Raw genomic sequence first — 14,085 nt, 5'->3', positions numbered from 1 at the left:
TTCTCCTGTCACCTGGATGTGGCAGTACACCAGTGAGTCCTGGACACCGAGAGAGCCCGCATGCATTGCTCTCAGAGGAGAGGCCAGGTCCCAGCTAGGACCTTTGGCTTGGCTCTCGCTGGAAGAAGTCTCCCTCTCTTGGGCCTCTTCCCTGGATCAGGGTGGAGGCCAGGCCTCCTCTGGCCCCCTTCTCTCATTCTCCAGGAGAAGGTTGAACCCCTTCTCCTCCTGTGAGAATCCAGCCTCCGGGACTTTTGCCTTTCTCCAAGTCAGGAGCCCGGCCTCCCTGCCTGATCTGAGCCTTCAAACTGTCTGTGAAAGCTGTCTAATCGCTGTTCTTGGGGAGCCTCTTGCACACTGTGGGCCTCCAAGGGCACGGGTGGTGTTTTCTATCTCCAGCTGCTTCGTGGCATTTCCGGCACACCAGAGATCTCAATATCTGTGGCTGAGTTAATGAACGACAGTGGGTGCCCGGTAAACGTTGATGGAGCTGACCTGAGCCCTGATTCACCATATGGCTAGAAGGCCATTGCTCTGGGAGGGACCAGGGGGCTCGGAGATGTTCTCACAGGGTGCTTGCACACAGGGTCGATTAAAACGGGCACGTCCTTTGTAGCCGCAGGGACGAAGGCTGAGGGAGCATCCACAGCGTGTGGAATTGGAAGAGACCTTGGGGATCGTTCAGAGCTGCCCTCAATTCGTAGAGGAGGTGAGATGGAGAAAGGGATGCAGGTGATGGATGACAAATCTGGGTGAGGTCTCGGATGGGTTCCGACTTAAACAGACATGTTCAGTGTCGATGCCATCCTGAGGGCTGTGGAGGGTGAACACTGATTAAAAACAAAACAAAGCCTCCATCTGTGTGAGGGGAGGAGGTGGGAGGAGCAGTCATGATGGATGAGTATGACATGCTTCCCTCTGGAGCGCAGAGCCCATCTGCCAGCCCGCCCCACCTCCCTGAGGGCGAAACAGGCTTCTAGGCTCTTCTCAAACCAGCACTGTGGAAGCCTCCTCTCCTGACTGTACCCTAATCTCTCCTCAGCTCAATGCTACAGAGAGCAGGGCTGGGCTGGGGCCTAGGCCACCTGTCTATGAAATGAGTGGGTGGGCTCTTAGCTTCTATGCCATGCAGACAGTCTAACATAGACTGTGGCATGAAAGACTACACTGGCCTTTGCTTTGTTTTTTAAAGAATTATTTAATTTTACTGATTATTATTCTTCAGTTTGACCAGAGAGAGACAGAGACAGAAAGAGGGGTAGTGAGAAAGCAAACCGTTAGGTCTGGGACTCAATCCGTGGTTGGCCATGTAGGAGTCCAGGTCCTTAACCACCACCCTACCTACTGGCCTCCCTGCACTGGACTTTTTTGCACCTTAACTCTTTTGGTTCTAAATCAGTAGTTCTCAAACTTTGGAGTGAACAAAATGACCTAGAAGTCTTGTAAAATAAAAACCAAAAACATGAATGACTGGGACCCTCATGGGTATGCGGCAAATGTTTAACCATTGGCTGGGGGAGGGTAGGGCAGAATGGATTTGCAGCTCTTGCCAATTTCCGTGGTGTAAATACTTCCAGCATGGCCAGTTTCAGGCTTCTAGTATGAATCCCACTTGCAGGAGCTCTGATTCTGAAGATGGCACAGGGCCTGAGAAAGTGCATTTTGAACCAATTTCTAGGCGACACTGGGGAGCACTTTGAGAAACTCTGTTCTACTCTTACTCTTCACAGACTGGTCCTTTGGGGTGCTTTTGTTCCACCAGGACCTGTCGGGCACCCACTGAGCTCTGGCACTCAGCTTCATCTTTCCCTGTCCTGTTTCCCTGTCCTGAAATGGCCAAACCAGCAAAGGTCCCCAGACTCAGCAGAGAGCTGCAATATGAGAAGACACCCCCAGAGTGTCTGTTTGAGGACTAACCAAGAGACTAAAGCCCTTCTCAGACTCCCTGGCATGTGGGACACTGTATTTTACACCACATTCCCAGTGGCCTAGGAGCTTAGGGACAACTTTTTTTTTTTTTTTAAGAATTATTGTATTTTTAACTTTATTTTATTTATTTATTTTTAATTTGATCAGAGAGAGATAGAGTGAGAGAGAGAGAGAGAGAAGGAAAGTGAGAAAGTAAGACGCTAGGTCCAGGACTTGAACTGTGGTCGGCCATGTGGGAGTCCAGCACCCTTAACCACCAAGCCACCTGCCAGTCCCAGAACAATGTTTTACTAGCCCAGCTCAGGTTCTCTTTCTCTAGGTTCTCAGAGCAATCGGTGGCGTTTCTTTCTCCTGTCACCTGGATGTGGCAGGACACCAGTGAGTCCTGGACACCGAGAGAGCCCGCATGCATTGCTCTCAGAGGAGAGGCCAGGTCCCAGCTAGGACCTTTGGCTTGGCTCTCGCTGGAAGAAGTCTCCCTCTCTTGGGCCTCTTCCCTGGATCAGGGTGGAGGCCAGGCCTCCTCTGGCCCCCTTCTCTCATTCTCCAGGAGAAGGTTGAACCCCTTCTCCTCCTGTGAGAATCCAGCCTCCGGGACTTTTGCCTTTCTCCAAGTCAGGAGCCCGGCCTCCCTGCCTGATCTGAGCCTTCAAACTGTCTGTGAAAGCTGTCTAATCGCTGTTCTTGGGGAGCCTCTTGCACACTGTGGGCCTCCAAGGGCACGGGTGGTGTTTTCTATCTCCAGCTGCTTCGTGGCATTTCCGGCACACCAGAGATCTCAATATCTGTGGCTGAGTTAATGAACGACAGTGGGTGCCCGGTAAACGTTGATGGAGCTGACCTGAGCCCTGATTCACCATATGGCTAGAAGGCCATTGCTCTGGGAGGGACCAGGGGGCTCGGAGATGTTCTCACAGGGTGCTTGCACACAGGGTCGATTAAAACGGGCACGTCCTTTGTAGCCGCAGGGACGAAGGCTGAGGGAGCATCCACAGCGTGTGGAATTGGAAGAGACCTTGGGGATCGTTCAGAGCTGCCCTCAATTCGTAGAGGAGGTGAGATGGAGAAAGGGATGCAGGTGATGGATGACAAATCTGGGTGAGGTCTCGGATGGGTTCCGACTTAAACAGACATGTTCAGTGTCGATGCCATCCTGAGGGCTGTGGAGGGTGAACACTGATTAAAAACAAAACAAAGCCTCCATCTGTGTGAGGGGAGGAGGTGGGAGGAGCAGTCATGATGGATGAGTATGACATGCTTCCCTCTGGAGCGCAGAGCCCATCTGCCAGCCCGCCCCACCTCCCTGAGGGCGAAACAGGCTTCTAGGCTCTTCTCAAACCAGCACTGTGGAAGCCTCCTCTCCTGACTGTACCCTAATCTCTCCTCAGCTCAATGCTACAGAGAGCAGGGCTGGGCTGGGGCCTAGGCCACCTGTCTATGAAATGAGTGGGTGGGCTCTTAGCTTCTATGCCATGCAGACAGTCTAACATAGACTGTGGCATGAAAGACTACACTGGCCTTTGCTTTGTTTTTTAAAGAATTATTTAATTTTACTGATTATTATTCTTCAGTTTGACCAGAGAGAGACAGAGACAGAAAGAGGGGTAGTGAGAAAGCAAACCGTTAGGTCTGGGACTCAATCCGTGGTTGGGGATGAGTATGACATGCTTCCCTCTGGAGCGCAGAGCCCATCTGCCAGCCCGCCCCACCTCCCTGAGGGCGAAACAGGCTTCTAGGCTCTTCTCAAACCAGCACTGTGGAAGCCTCCTCTCCTGACTGTACCCTAATCTCTCCTCAGCTCAATGCTACAGAGAGCAGGGCTGGGCTGGGGCCTAGGCCACCTGTCTATGAAATGAGTGGGTGGGCTCTTAGCTTCTATGCCATGCAGACAGTCTAACATAGACTGTGGCATGAAAGACTACACTGGCCTTTGCTTTGTTTTTTAAAGAATTATTTAATTTTACTGATTATTATTCTTCAGTTTGACCAGAGAGAGACAGAGACAGAAAGAGGGGTAGTGAGAAAGCAAACCGTTAGGTCTGGGACTCAATCCGTGGTTGGCCATGTAGGAGTCCAGGTCCTTAACCACCACCCTACCTACTGGCCTCCCTGCACTGGACTTTTTTGCACCTTAACTCTTTTGGTTCTAAATCAGTAGTTCTCAAACTTTGGAGTGAACAAAATGACCTAGAAGTCTTGTAAAATAAAAACCAAAAACATGAATGACTGGGACCCTCATGGGTATGCGGCAAATGTTTAACCATTGGCTGGGGGAGTGTAGGGCAGAATGGATTTGCAGCTCTTGCCAATTTCCGTGGTGTAAATACTTCCAGCATGGCCAGTTTCAGGCTTCTAGTATGAATCCCACTTGCAGGAGCTCTGATTCTGAAGATGGCACAGGGCCTGAGAAAGTGCATTTTGAACCAATTTCTAGGCGACACTGGGGAGCACTTTGAGAAACTCTGTTCTACTCTTACTCTTCACAGACTGGTCCTTTGGGGTGCTTTTGTTCCACCAGGACCTGTCGGGCACCCACTGAGCTCTGGCACTCAGCTTCATCTTTCCCTGTCCTGTTTCCCTGTCCTGAAATGGCCAAACCAGCAAAGGTCCCCAGACTCAGCAGAGAGCTGCAATATGAGAAGACACCCCCAGGGGGCAGGATGGAGCCATTCCCTTGTAAGCACTCGCAGGAGCCGCTGGTGCTCTCCAGACCTTAGACTTGGGAGGGTCTTGAGGAGAAAGATGGCCAGCACTTCTTCCAGCATGAATCCTGAAGCAAGCTCCCTGACACATCACACGGTTTTGAGCCTCTGCTGCACACCCTAGCGACGGGGATCTCCCCACGCGACAGTGGCTCTCACTGCTACTCTGTCGGCCTTAATCACACTGAGAGCTGAGGGTGGCCTTCTGGCAAATCCCCCTACTCCTCACATCCTGGTCTGAGCCCTGTCCACATGTAGACTAAAGGGAGGCTGTGTAGACAGTGGAAAAAGCCTGGGCTCTTGAGTCAGTGTTACGTGGGTTCACCCAGTAGGATCCAAGGGGGATTCTGCCACCTGACAGCTATGTTCTTTTGCCATGTTTTCCAGCGTCTCCCTCTTGCTTCACTTCCCAAAGGAGGTGATACCGCTTGCTTCATTGGACAGTGGAGGTGAAAACACTCGTGTGAACCTCCTTGAACCCAGCAGTGCTCAGACGTCAACCCCTCCTCCCACGCCCCTCCTCCCTCCCTAACGTGGTTTGTGGCTCAGGGATTGCAGTTGGAGGGCCCAGACAGTGGGTCTCCTTTGCAAGATGGGCCCTGGGGCAGACCCACACAGCTCCCTACCCCCAGCTCTGCATAACTCACAGAGCTAAGGCTAGTCTGTGGGTCAGAGGGTCGGGCTGGGGTACTGGGAGCTCACAAGGCTACAGCAATCAATTTGCCACACACCAGGGAGTGGCTCTGGGGGGGAAATTTTAACTCCTAACAGTGCCCTACTCCCCACCCCCGTTCACTGGAATCTCTTCCAAGTAAAAATAAAAAAATAACATTCTTTGAAATGGATAAGGGACAAGATCTCAGTCTTATATAAGTATACGAAAATGCATTTTTAGAAAACCTCTTTTACAGGTCTGTAACTTACCATAAGCAGGAAACAGGTAGCTACTAAGACAACACAGCTGCAAAACAAGGTCCCTAATGCTGTTTCTGGCCAGAATGTGGCCCCATGGCCCCTCCTCTATAGACTTTCTCTGGGGTGGGACTGGGGGAGCTGGATGGAATCCTTCCCAGGCTAGGGAGGGAGGGAGAAGACCCCAGCTCAGGCTCTTATGGTGACCCCAGAAGTGATGCCCCCTGCCCCCACTGCCCCACCTGCCCTCAGTGTGGCCTGGCTGCAAACACTGCAGGGGCTTCTTCTTTTGGGTGGTCAGTGTGGGACAAGTGGGAGGAGCTGCCTGGGAAGTGAAAGCCAGGTGGAGGTGGAGAAGGGTAGACTCATGGGCAGGTGGGTCCTTTATCTGGAAGTGGAAGTGTGAGGCCCTTTGTGTGGAGAGTAGCACTGCCCTGAGGGTCAGGAGGTCTGAGTGGAAGACCTGGCTCTGCCCTGAACCTATGTGTGTCCCTGGACGAAAGCCCTCTCCAGGCCTTAGTTTCCCCCTGGCTGTAAAGAGAAGGAGCCAGGAGCTAAGCCCATGTCCCTCATCAACTTCCCTCGCATGGTCTGCCCAGGTCACCAGCACAGACAGCACTGCTCACAGGAGGCTGTAGGCCCGCAGAGGGCAGGTAGCCTAGGTAGGCTTAGGACTCCCAGGCAATTAGCCAGCAGGAAGAAGGCCATGGGCACAGATGAGTCCATAGACTGGCTACAACAGAGCGGCAACTGGGCACCAGAATCCTGTCAATAATTCATCCCTTTCCCCTGGGAGCCGGTGTCAAGTGTCCGAGGCTGGGCTAGGCCTCCCCTGCTCTCCTGGTTCCTGAATTATTCAGGGGCCCCTGGCATTTTCTGCAACCAGGAGGCTGGTAGCTGGGCCGGCCCACCATCACTCAAAGTCCTGGATAGGCAGAGCCTGACCCACAAGATACCCGAACCCACATCTCATCCTTGTGGGTTAGCCCAAGGTTCCTGGAAGGAGGCTCTTGTTCCAGACCTGGGGGCCTCCTGGACCCTGACCGGGAAGCTTCCTTCCTTCACACCATGTATCCACTTCCTGCGGTCCCCAGAACACCGGGTGAGGGACGACTTTTCAAGATGCCCTCTGTTTCTAGGATGAACCATCCTCTCTGAGACGGGCACCGATGCCCATGCTCATGGGTTCTTTTTCTCACGCCAACTTCCTTTACCTCAGTTCTCCCAAATGCAGTGGTTGTGTGATTCTGGCTCTCACCCCTGAGGGCCCTGAACTCTACAGAGAAGGCCCACTGTGACTCTTGCTCCCAGAACAGGCAGTAATCCTGCTGCCCTTAGAGGTAAATACCAGGGCATCTGTCCCCTAACGGGGTCTGAGGGAGACTTAAAAAAGGGACAGCAGGGACCAGCAGATGGCGTAGCGATCTCATCGCTGGTCTCTCACATGGCTGACTGCAATTCAAGGCCTGGACCTAGTGGCTTCAAAATCACGCTGGGCAAGTGTGTGTGATGTCCAAGATCTGGGAGGACAGTGGAGGAGAAGGGACTGTGGTGTGGCCATCCCCCCAGGGTGATTTCTCACTATCCTCTGGTGAGCTAACACACTCTAAGGCTAAAACCTCTAAAAGAAGAGGAGAAAAGGAAAGAAAAGAAAAAAAGAAAAGAAAAGAAAAAAAGAAAAGAAAAGAAAAAAGAAAAGGACAGGAAAGAAAAAAGAAAAGGACAGGAAATTTTGACAGAGAGAGGGACCGCAGGGGTGAACAGGAGGATGAGGTGTTCTTGGCTGACAATGGTTGGGGGACTCAAGACAAAAGAGAGTCCCTGATGGGGATCAAAGATCAGCCAAGACCTCTTTGGTCTTTGAAGATCAATGCAGGGCAGGCTGCGTGTGCAGAGCTTCCTTTAAACCCAAAGAGAGGGTGGCCCAAGAAGCAGGACGGCCCCAGCCCCTCCAGGCCCCACCTCCCCTGTCCCACCCTCATACTTACTTGTTGCTGAAGACTTTGCTGTAGTTGAAGATCTGAATCTCGAGCATCTCATTTTTGTCAATGTTGCTGGCCACGGGCCATCGGAATGTCTGGGGAGAGAGGGACGACCATGGTTTCAGGTGGAAATAATGTAGGGGTTATGGGGAGAGAGGGGACTCTTCGATGGGGTCTCCAACAGCCAGGTGGCTTCTCACACACCCGGTGTGAACAAAGCATTCATACCCCAAATCTCATTTCATTCTGACAAGCGCCTATGGACGGGGCTGTGTGGTTGCCGACTCCTCTTTCGATAGCGCTTCAAGAGGTTTAGTGGCCTGCTCAAGGCCATCTGGTAAATGGAAGAACCTAGACCTAACCAAGACTCTGACTCCCAAAGCAGTGCTCCTTCCACAGCCTCTCAGCTGTCCCCCAACTTCCGGGGGCTCTGGAGTGGGTGGAGCGACCAGGGAGGTGGTTGGGCTCAGGCCCTCAGGGGCCACAGTGACGATGTGGACCATGAGCCTGAGTTTTGGTTGTGCTGAGCAGGACGGTGAGCTGCCAGCTCTCTAACATCAGAATCCTTCGGACCAGTCTCAGAACACCCCATTCAGGCCAGACCACCCCACTCTCTGGCAACACTAGCTTTGGGGACAGGTTTCAGCTGTGTGGCATTATTAGGGTCAAGCCACAGCCTGGCCCCAAGTCACAGTTTCCCAACTCACTCTTAACACGTCTACCTTGGCCTCTTCCCTGAATTGGTAGAAATGATAAATAGGAGCTAATGGGACCAGCAGTTAGTGTAATGGCTATGTCGCTGGACTCCCACGTAGTCGACCGTGGTTCACGTCCTGGACCCAGTGGCTTAAAACTCACGCCAGGTGCGTGTGCGTGCGTGCCCAAGATCCCAAGAGGAGAATGGAGGAGAAGGGATTGCGGTGTGGCCATCCCCCCTGGGGGGTGATTTCTCGCTTTCTGTCTGTCTGTCTGGCAAGTGCTCGTGCCCTATAGCGAAAACCTCAAAGAAAAAAAAAAAAAGAAAGAAATTATATATAGGAGCTTGAGCAGGGTTTCTCCTAATGCCCTGAGAAGTAGCAACAAAGGCCCCAAATCGAGGCTACAAGGTAGAGAGCTGTGGGTAGGCAGAGCTGGGCTCCTCTCTAAGGTTTCCTCGAGGCCCACCACCCCGGCTGTCACCAAAGCCCTCTTCTTTCCCAGGATTTCTAAGGTTCGGGGAGGAACGGGTAGGAAGGTTCTGACCCCGCTGCAGCGATTTCGTGGTGCTTCCCTGGGGGAATGGCTCCTAGAGTTTGGGCCTCTCCAAGGAGGCAGTGTGGCGGGCAAGTTCCCAGGGGCAAGGACAGCAGGAGTGCCACTGTGGGGTGAGGCCGGTGCACGGTTCACACTCTGTGGGCCGAATGTGATCAGGCCGACTTGATGGCCTCCTGTCCAGGGGCTGCCTGCCAGGGGAGGGGTCCTCTGCTCACGTGAGGGGGCGAGGCTGTAACCCAACGTCAGAAGCTGGGGTAGGTGTGCGGGGGCTCCTAGGTTGGGAGTGAGACCAGTTGGCAGGCCACAGAGCCCCCGGCGTGGTGTCTCATGCAAAGACCGGTGTTTGCAGGCCTGCTGTGCTCACAGCCCCGGAGCAGGAACCAGACAGCAGGGATGCTGCGCAGCAAGGACGCCCATGACCGTGGCAGAGACTGAGGATCAGATGCTTCCCCCATGCCGGCTAGATGGGAGAAGGATGTGGAGGCCCGAGGAGGAGACAGGGGAGGAGCCCCGTGTACACAGGCTGTCAGACCGAAGGAGGAATCCCTTCAGGACTGGATGGCTCTGGGTAACTGAAGATCGGAGAGCTCTGAGGTCTGCTCAAGAGCTGCAGAGCGCTATGGGGGGTGGGGTGGGAGCAGTGACTTTCTGGTTTTTTCCTAAGAGCTTTTTTTTTTTTTTTGGTTATAAGACACGTGTGCCCACCAGAGAGACAGAGAGAGAAAGCGAGAGATTACCCCCTTAGTGGGGAGGGCCATGTTATAATCCTTTCTCTTCCATTATCCTCTCAGGATTTTAGGCACACACGCACATGTGCTCAGTGTGTTTCAAGCCATTAGGTCCAGGACTCAAACCAGGGTCACCCATGTGGGAGTCCAGAGATGTAAGCTGCTGGCCCCGACTTTCTGTTTTTCAGTTTCATTTTCATACTGCACTAAATTCAGACTGGGTAGGCCAATAATAAGTAATAATAGTCATAATCATAAGAGCTGCTCTTTATAGAGAACTTTTCATTAGGCGGAGGGCTGGATGCTCTGTGTGCATTAACGCATTTAGTCTTTGCAATAGCCCAAGAGGCCGGTAATGTCTCTTTTGCTTTTTAGCCAGAGAAACCAGAGCTCAGGGCAGTAGCAGGACAGAGACTCTAAGTGGCTGAGCCGTGCTGGGAGGGGCCTCTGAGCTCCCCCTGCAAGACTGTCAGCTCTAAAATTGGACTTCCCTCTCTCCGCTGCGAAGGTTGGGGTGCACCGGGAGCAGCTCAGGGCCGGGTGCAGGCTCAGGAAAATGGTCTTCATGTCACCACCCTTCAGGACCGCTCAAGTCCCAGCAGGCCTGAGACATGAGCTTGTGAGGGAGAGAGGCCTAGGGGCGGGGTGGGGAGGAGGTGCTGAGAAGGTCCTGGGAGGGGAGGGCTTTGAAGGCCAAGTGGACCCAGGAGGGAGCAGCAGGTGAGGGGACTTGGGCACAGGCAGCCGGGCCATCTCAGGCCTCATTAAACAGCTTCTGCTTCTCCTGTCAGACGCCCTGGCAGCTCAGAGTGTGTGGTTTTCTTAGAGAAGTTGCTTTTATGGGGCTGCAGGGAAATAGAAGTTCAGGAAGGCCCAGCCTAGCAGCTGCGGTGCTGAGGGGAGAGGGCTGCAGGGTCCACCAAAGTCCGGTTTTCTTGGGAGGAAGGGGCAGGATGTTTGATCCACCTGAGCGCATGTGGCTGAATCTTGGTATGGGGAGGAGAGAAGGATTTGGAGGGACAGGAGATGACTAAGGAAAGGACAGCCTCGGAGGAGGTGGCATTGAACAGTGGCTTCATTAAGTGCCACTGCACAAGTCATTTCCAGGAAAATGATTGGTTGAGATCAAGAGACCCAGAAAGGGGAGCCGACGGGCCTCTGCTGGCTTGCTGAGGGGTGCAGCAGTTACCGTAATGGCGATGTCGCTGAGCTCCCGTGCTCACGCTGGATGCATGTGCGTGTGTGCCCAAAAATCCTGAGAGGAGAATGGAGAAGGGATTGCAGTGTGGCCATCTCCCCGGAGGGTGATTTCTCACTTTTCTGTTTTTCTGCCTCTCTCTCTTTCTCTGGCAAGTGCACATGCCCTATAGCCAAAATCTCTCTTTAAAAAAAAAAAAAAAAAGAGGGGACCAGCAGTTGGCGTAATGGCTATATTGCTGGACCTCTCTGCAGGTATCAGACTCGTGTTGGGGAACTTGTCATCAGAAATAGAACTGGGCTCCACGTCCCAAGCCTCTTGCTCCCTCTCCTTCCTACTGGTCTCAAGAAGTCCAGGGACAACATTGACTATTGCTCAGAGCAGAGCTGTCCAGTCCTGGTTTCCATCTCACTCACCGAGGTCTCCCTGCTCTTAGCCTGGGACCTGGCATACGGGAGGCGCGGAGCAAACCGGCCCTGAACGGCTGACTCAGCTGCAGCGCTGGCCCTCCTGGTGGTGTGAGCGTGGGCAGGTGAGCTCAGTTCTCTAAAGTGAGGCTGATGGTGACAGTACTTGCTTCTCGGAGTTCTTGGAGGCTGGCCAAGCACATGGCATGGAACCTGGCACAAGGTAAGTACTCAGTCAAGGTGGTGGTTTTACTCTATGGACGGCAACTGTGCTGTTGTCAGCTCCTGCAGCCAAGGCAAGGCCTGGCCTTCTTGGCGATGGCCACTGCAGGGCTGCAGGAAGCTTCTGTGACAGAGGGTGCCTTTCCAGCCTGGGTGGCACTAGCATGATTCTCTTCCTGTGGCCACACCAGCAGAGGGTGGTATCTTCTAGTTCTGGGATGTCTTACAGATCGGCAGCCTAGAGACTGGGCTGAAGAAACCCAACGTACTATCTTTCATTTTTTAGAGGCTTTTGCCTTAGGTTGCATGAGCTTGCCAAAGAGAGAGAGAGGGACAGACACAGTAAGAGGGGAAGTGAGAAATCACTCCCCCAAGGGGGACGACTACACCGCAATCTCTTCTCCTCCATTCCTCCTCCTCCTGGGATCTTGGGCATGCACACACACACCTGGCATGATTTTGAAGCCACCGGATCCAGGACTTGAACCAAAGTTGGCCATGTAGGAGTGCAGCGATGTAACTGCTACACCATCTGCTGTCCCCCAACACACTATCTTAAGATCCTGCTCCATCTCAGCCTCTGAACACCTCTGGGCCATGTGCCCAGCATTGCCAGGGAACTCAGGTAGCAGCTAAGCCAATCATTGCCTCCCCAGATGTCCTGAGCCAGAAAGCCCCATCTGCTGAGCACCTTCTCTGTGCCAGGCTCTGGGCATGGACCGTGCAGGGCATGGGGATGCAGGGGCATTTCCCAGCCCTGGGGACGCTGCTGGGTAGTTCTGGAGGCAGACACAGACCTGAAATATCAGCCTGTGGTAGAAGTAAAGTACTGAGCATTATGGGTGGGGCAGGGAGAGAGGACCTCTGTCGGGAGGGGTTCTCAGGAGCCCTGAGCACATCGAGTGTTGACCCAGTTCACCAGCACTAGGCTCAGCCCTGACCTGGCAGGTGCTGGCCAGGGCACAGGGCTCTGCATCCTACTGGCCGGCATCTAGGACTCTGCGGACAGCTTTCCCTGCTGTATGCTGGAGAATGACCTGGACTGTGTCCAGATTGCCCACTGACCGGGCCTGGAATTGTTCCAAATCAGCAAGCCCGTGCTCTTAAAGGAATAGCCCTCTAGGATTTGGGGGAGAATGGAGACGTGCTGCAAAGCATAGGGTGTAATGGGAAGAGACTGTCTTGGCAGCCTAAAGACCTGGGTTCAAGTTCGAGGTCCACGTATGCTCCAGCTAGCGGTCTTGTGCAACTCACGTGCTACCATTCAGCGGTCTTATCTGTATCTTGCCTACTCCTTATCATGTTAGACCAGCCCAACCAAGCCCCCCAAGTCCAGGCAGAGGTCTGGGGTGACAAGTACCAGTCCCAGTGTCCTGTTAGATTTTTGCCATAGGCAGTGTGTACTCACTGGAGAGAAGCAGAGAGAAACACAGAGAGAGGGAAGTGAGAAATCACCCCTCTAGGAAGGATGGCCACACCGCAATTCCTCTGCCTTTATTCTCCTCTCAGGACTTTGGGAACGCACACATATGGGTCTGACGTGTTTTTCAAGATTTGAACCATTTAGTCAACTTTGTGGGATCTAGCACCTTAACCACAACTAGCCAGAACTAGTTCTATTTTTTTTTTTTTTTTTTTTTTTTGGAGAGTTTTTTTGTATCGAGTTTTGTGGAGAGATTTTTGCTATAGGGCACGAGCACTTGCTGGAAAGACAGAGAGAGACAGAGAGATAGAAAGCGAGAAATCACCCCCCAGGGGGGATGGCCACACTGCAGTCCCTTCTCCTCCATTCCATTCTCCTCTTGGGATCTTGGGCACACACACATGCGTGCCCAGCATGAGTTTAAGCCACCAGGTCCAGGACTTAAACCGTGGGAGTCCAGCGACATAGCCATTACACCAACTGCTGGTCCCCTCTTTTCTTTTTAATTAATTAATTTTTTTATTAAAGAGAGATTTTGGCTATTGGGCACATGCACTTGCCAGAGAAATAGAGAGAGGCAGGAAAACAGAAAAGTGAGAAATCATCCTCCGGGGAGATGGCCACACTGCAATCCCTTCTCCTCCATTCTCCTCTCAGGAGTTTTGGGCACACATGCACATGCATCTGGTGTGAGCTTCAAGCTGCCGGGTCTGAGACTTGAACCATAGTCGTCTATGTGGGAGTCCAGTGCCTTAACCACTATACCACCTACTGACCCCGGTCCCAGTTTTTTAGCTCATTCTTCCACTGGGTCACTTGCTCCGAGCCTCACGCAGGATGCCAGGCCAAGGAAGAAGAGCACAGTCCTGCTCCCATGGACCACTCAGCCCACAACTTCCAGACATGGACAGATGAGGCCCCCCGCTCCCCATTCTGTCACCCCCAGGCTGATGACGTCTTCTCTGAGCTCAGGGTTCTGTGGCCCCTCTTTATCTGTACTTGGTGCATCTCCCCACTGGACTTAGCGGCTGCAAGGGCAGGGCTGAGTCTTGTCTAATTTGTGAGTGGTCTTGGGCTCTGGTTCAGACAGATTCGGGTTCAAGACCCGGGGTGGCTCCTTATTCCCTGGGGTGATGGCCGCCCAGTGAGTCACAGTGAGTGTGACACTGTGACACTCTCAGCCCACCTCACTGCACACTGAGTGCTCAGTGAACAGCAGCTTTTCTTGTTACTGTTCTGGCCTCTCCTATGGATCTGGTTCACCGACCTAGGGCCTGCCTTAGAGTCAAACCAAAATGGCTGGAGGTGGGCCCAGTTGGGCCATTCCT

The 14,085-nt window shown here is 53.1% G+C and overlaps 1 protein-coding gene across 1 annotated transcript in view; it reads right to left on the bottom strand.

The window, feature by feature from the left end:
• The window catches only part of OTOF (otoferlin), a 109,706-nt gene that overhangs the window by 68,775 nt on the left and 26,846 nt on the right, over positions 1 to 14,085 (bottom strand). The window contains exon 3 of the mRNA XM_006162226.2: positions 7,532 to 7,620. Coding sequence (XP_006162288.1) covers positions 7,532 to 7,620 — 89 coding nt within the window. The remainder of the gene's footprint in view (positions 1 to 7,531; positions 7,621 to 14,085) is intronic.

The sequence above is a fragment of the Tupaia chinensis genome, unplaced genomic scaffold, assembly GCF_000334495.1.
Source record: "Tupaia chinensis unplaced genomic scaffold, TupChi_1.0 Scaffold139757_1, whole genome shotgun sequence".
In the NCBI taxonomy this organism is placed as follows: domain Eukaryota; kingdom Metazoa; phylum Chordata; class Mammalia; order Scandentia; family Tupaiidae; genus Tupaia; species Tupaia belangeri.
The sequence above is the reverse complement of the archived record's forward strand: the minus strand, read 5'-3'. Positions and strand labels throughout refer to the sequence as shown.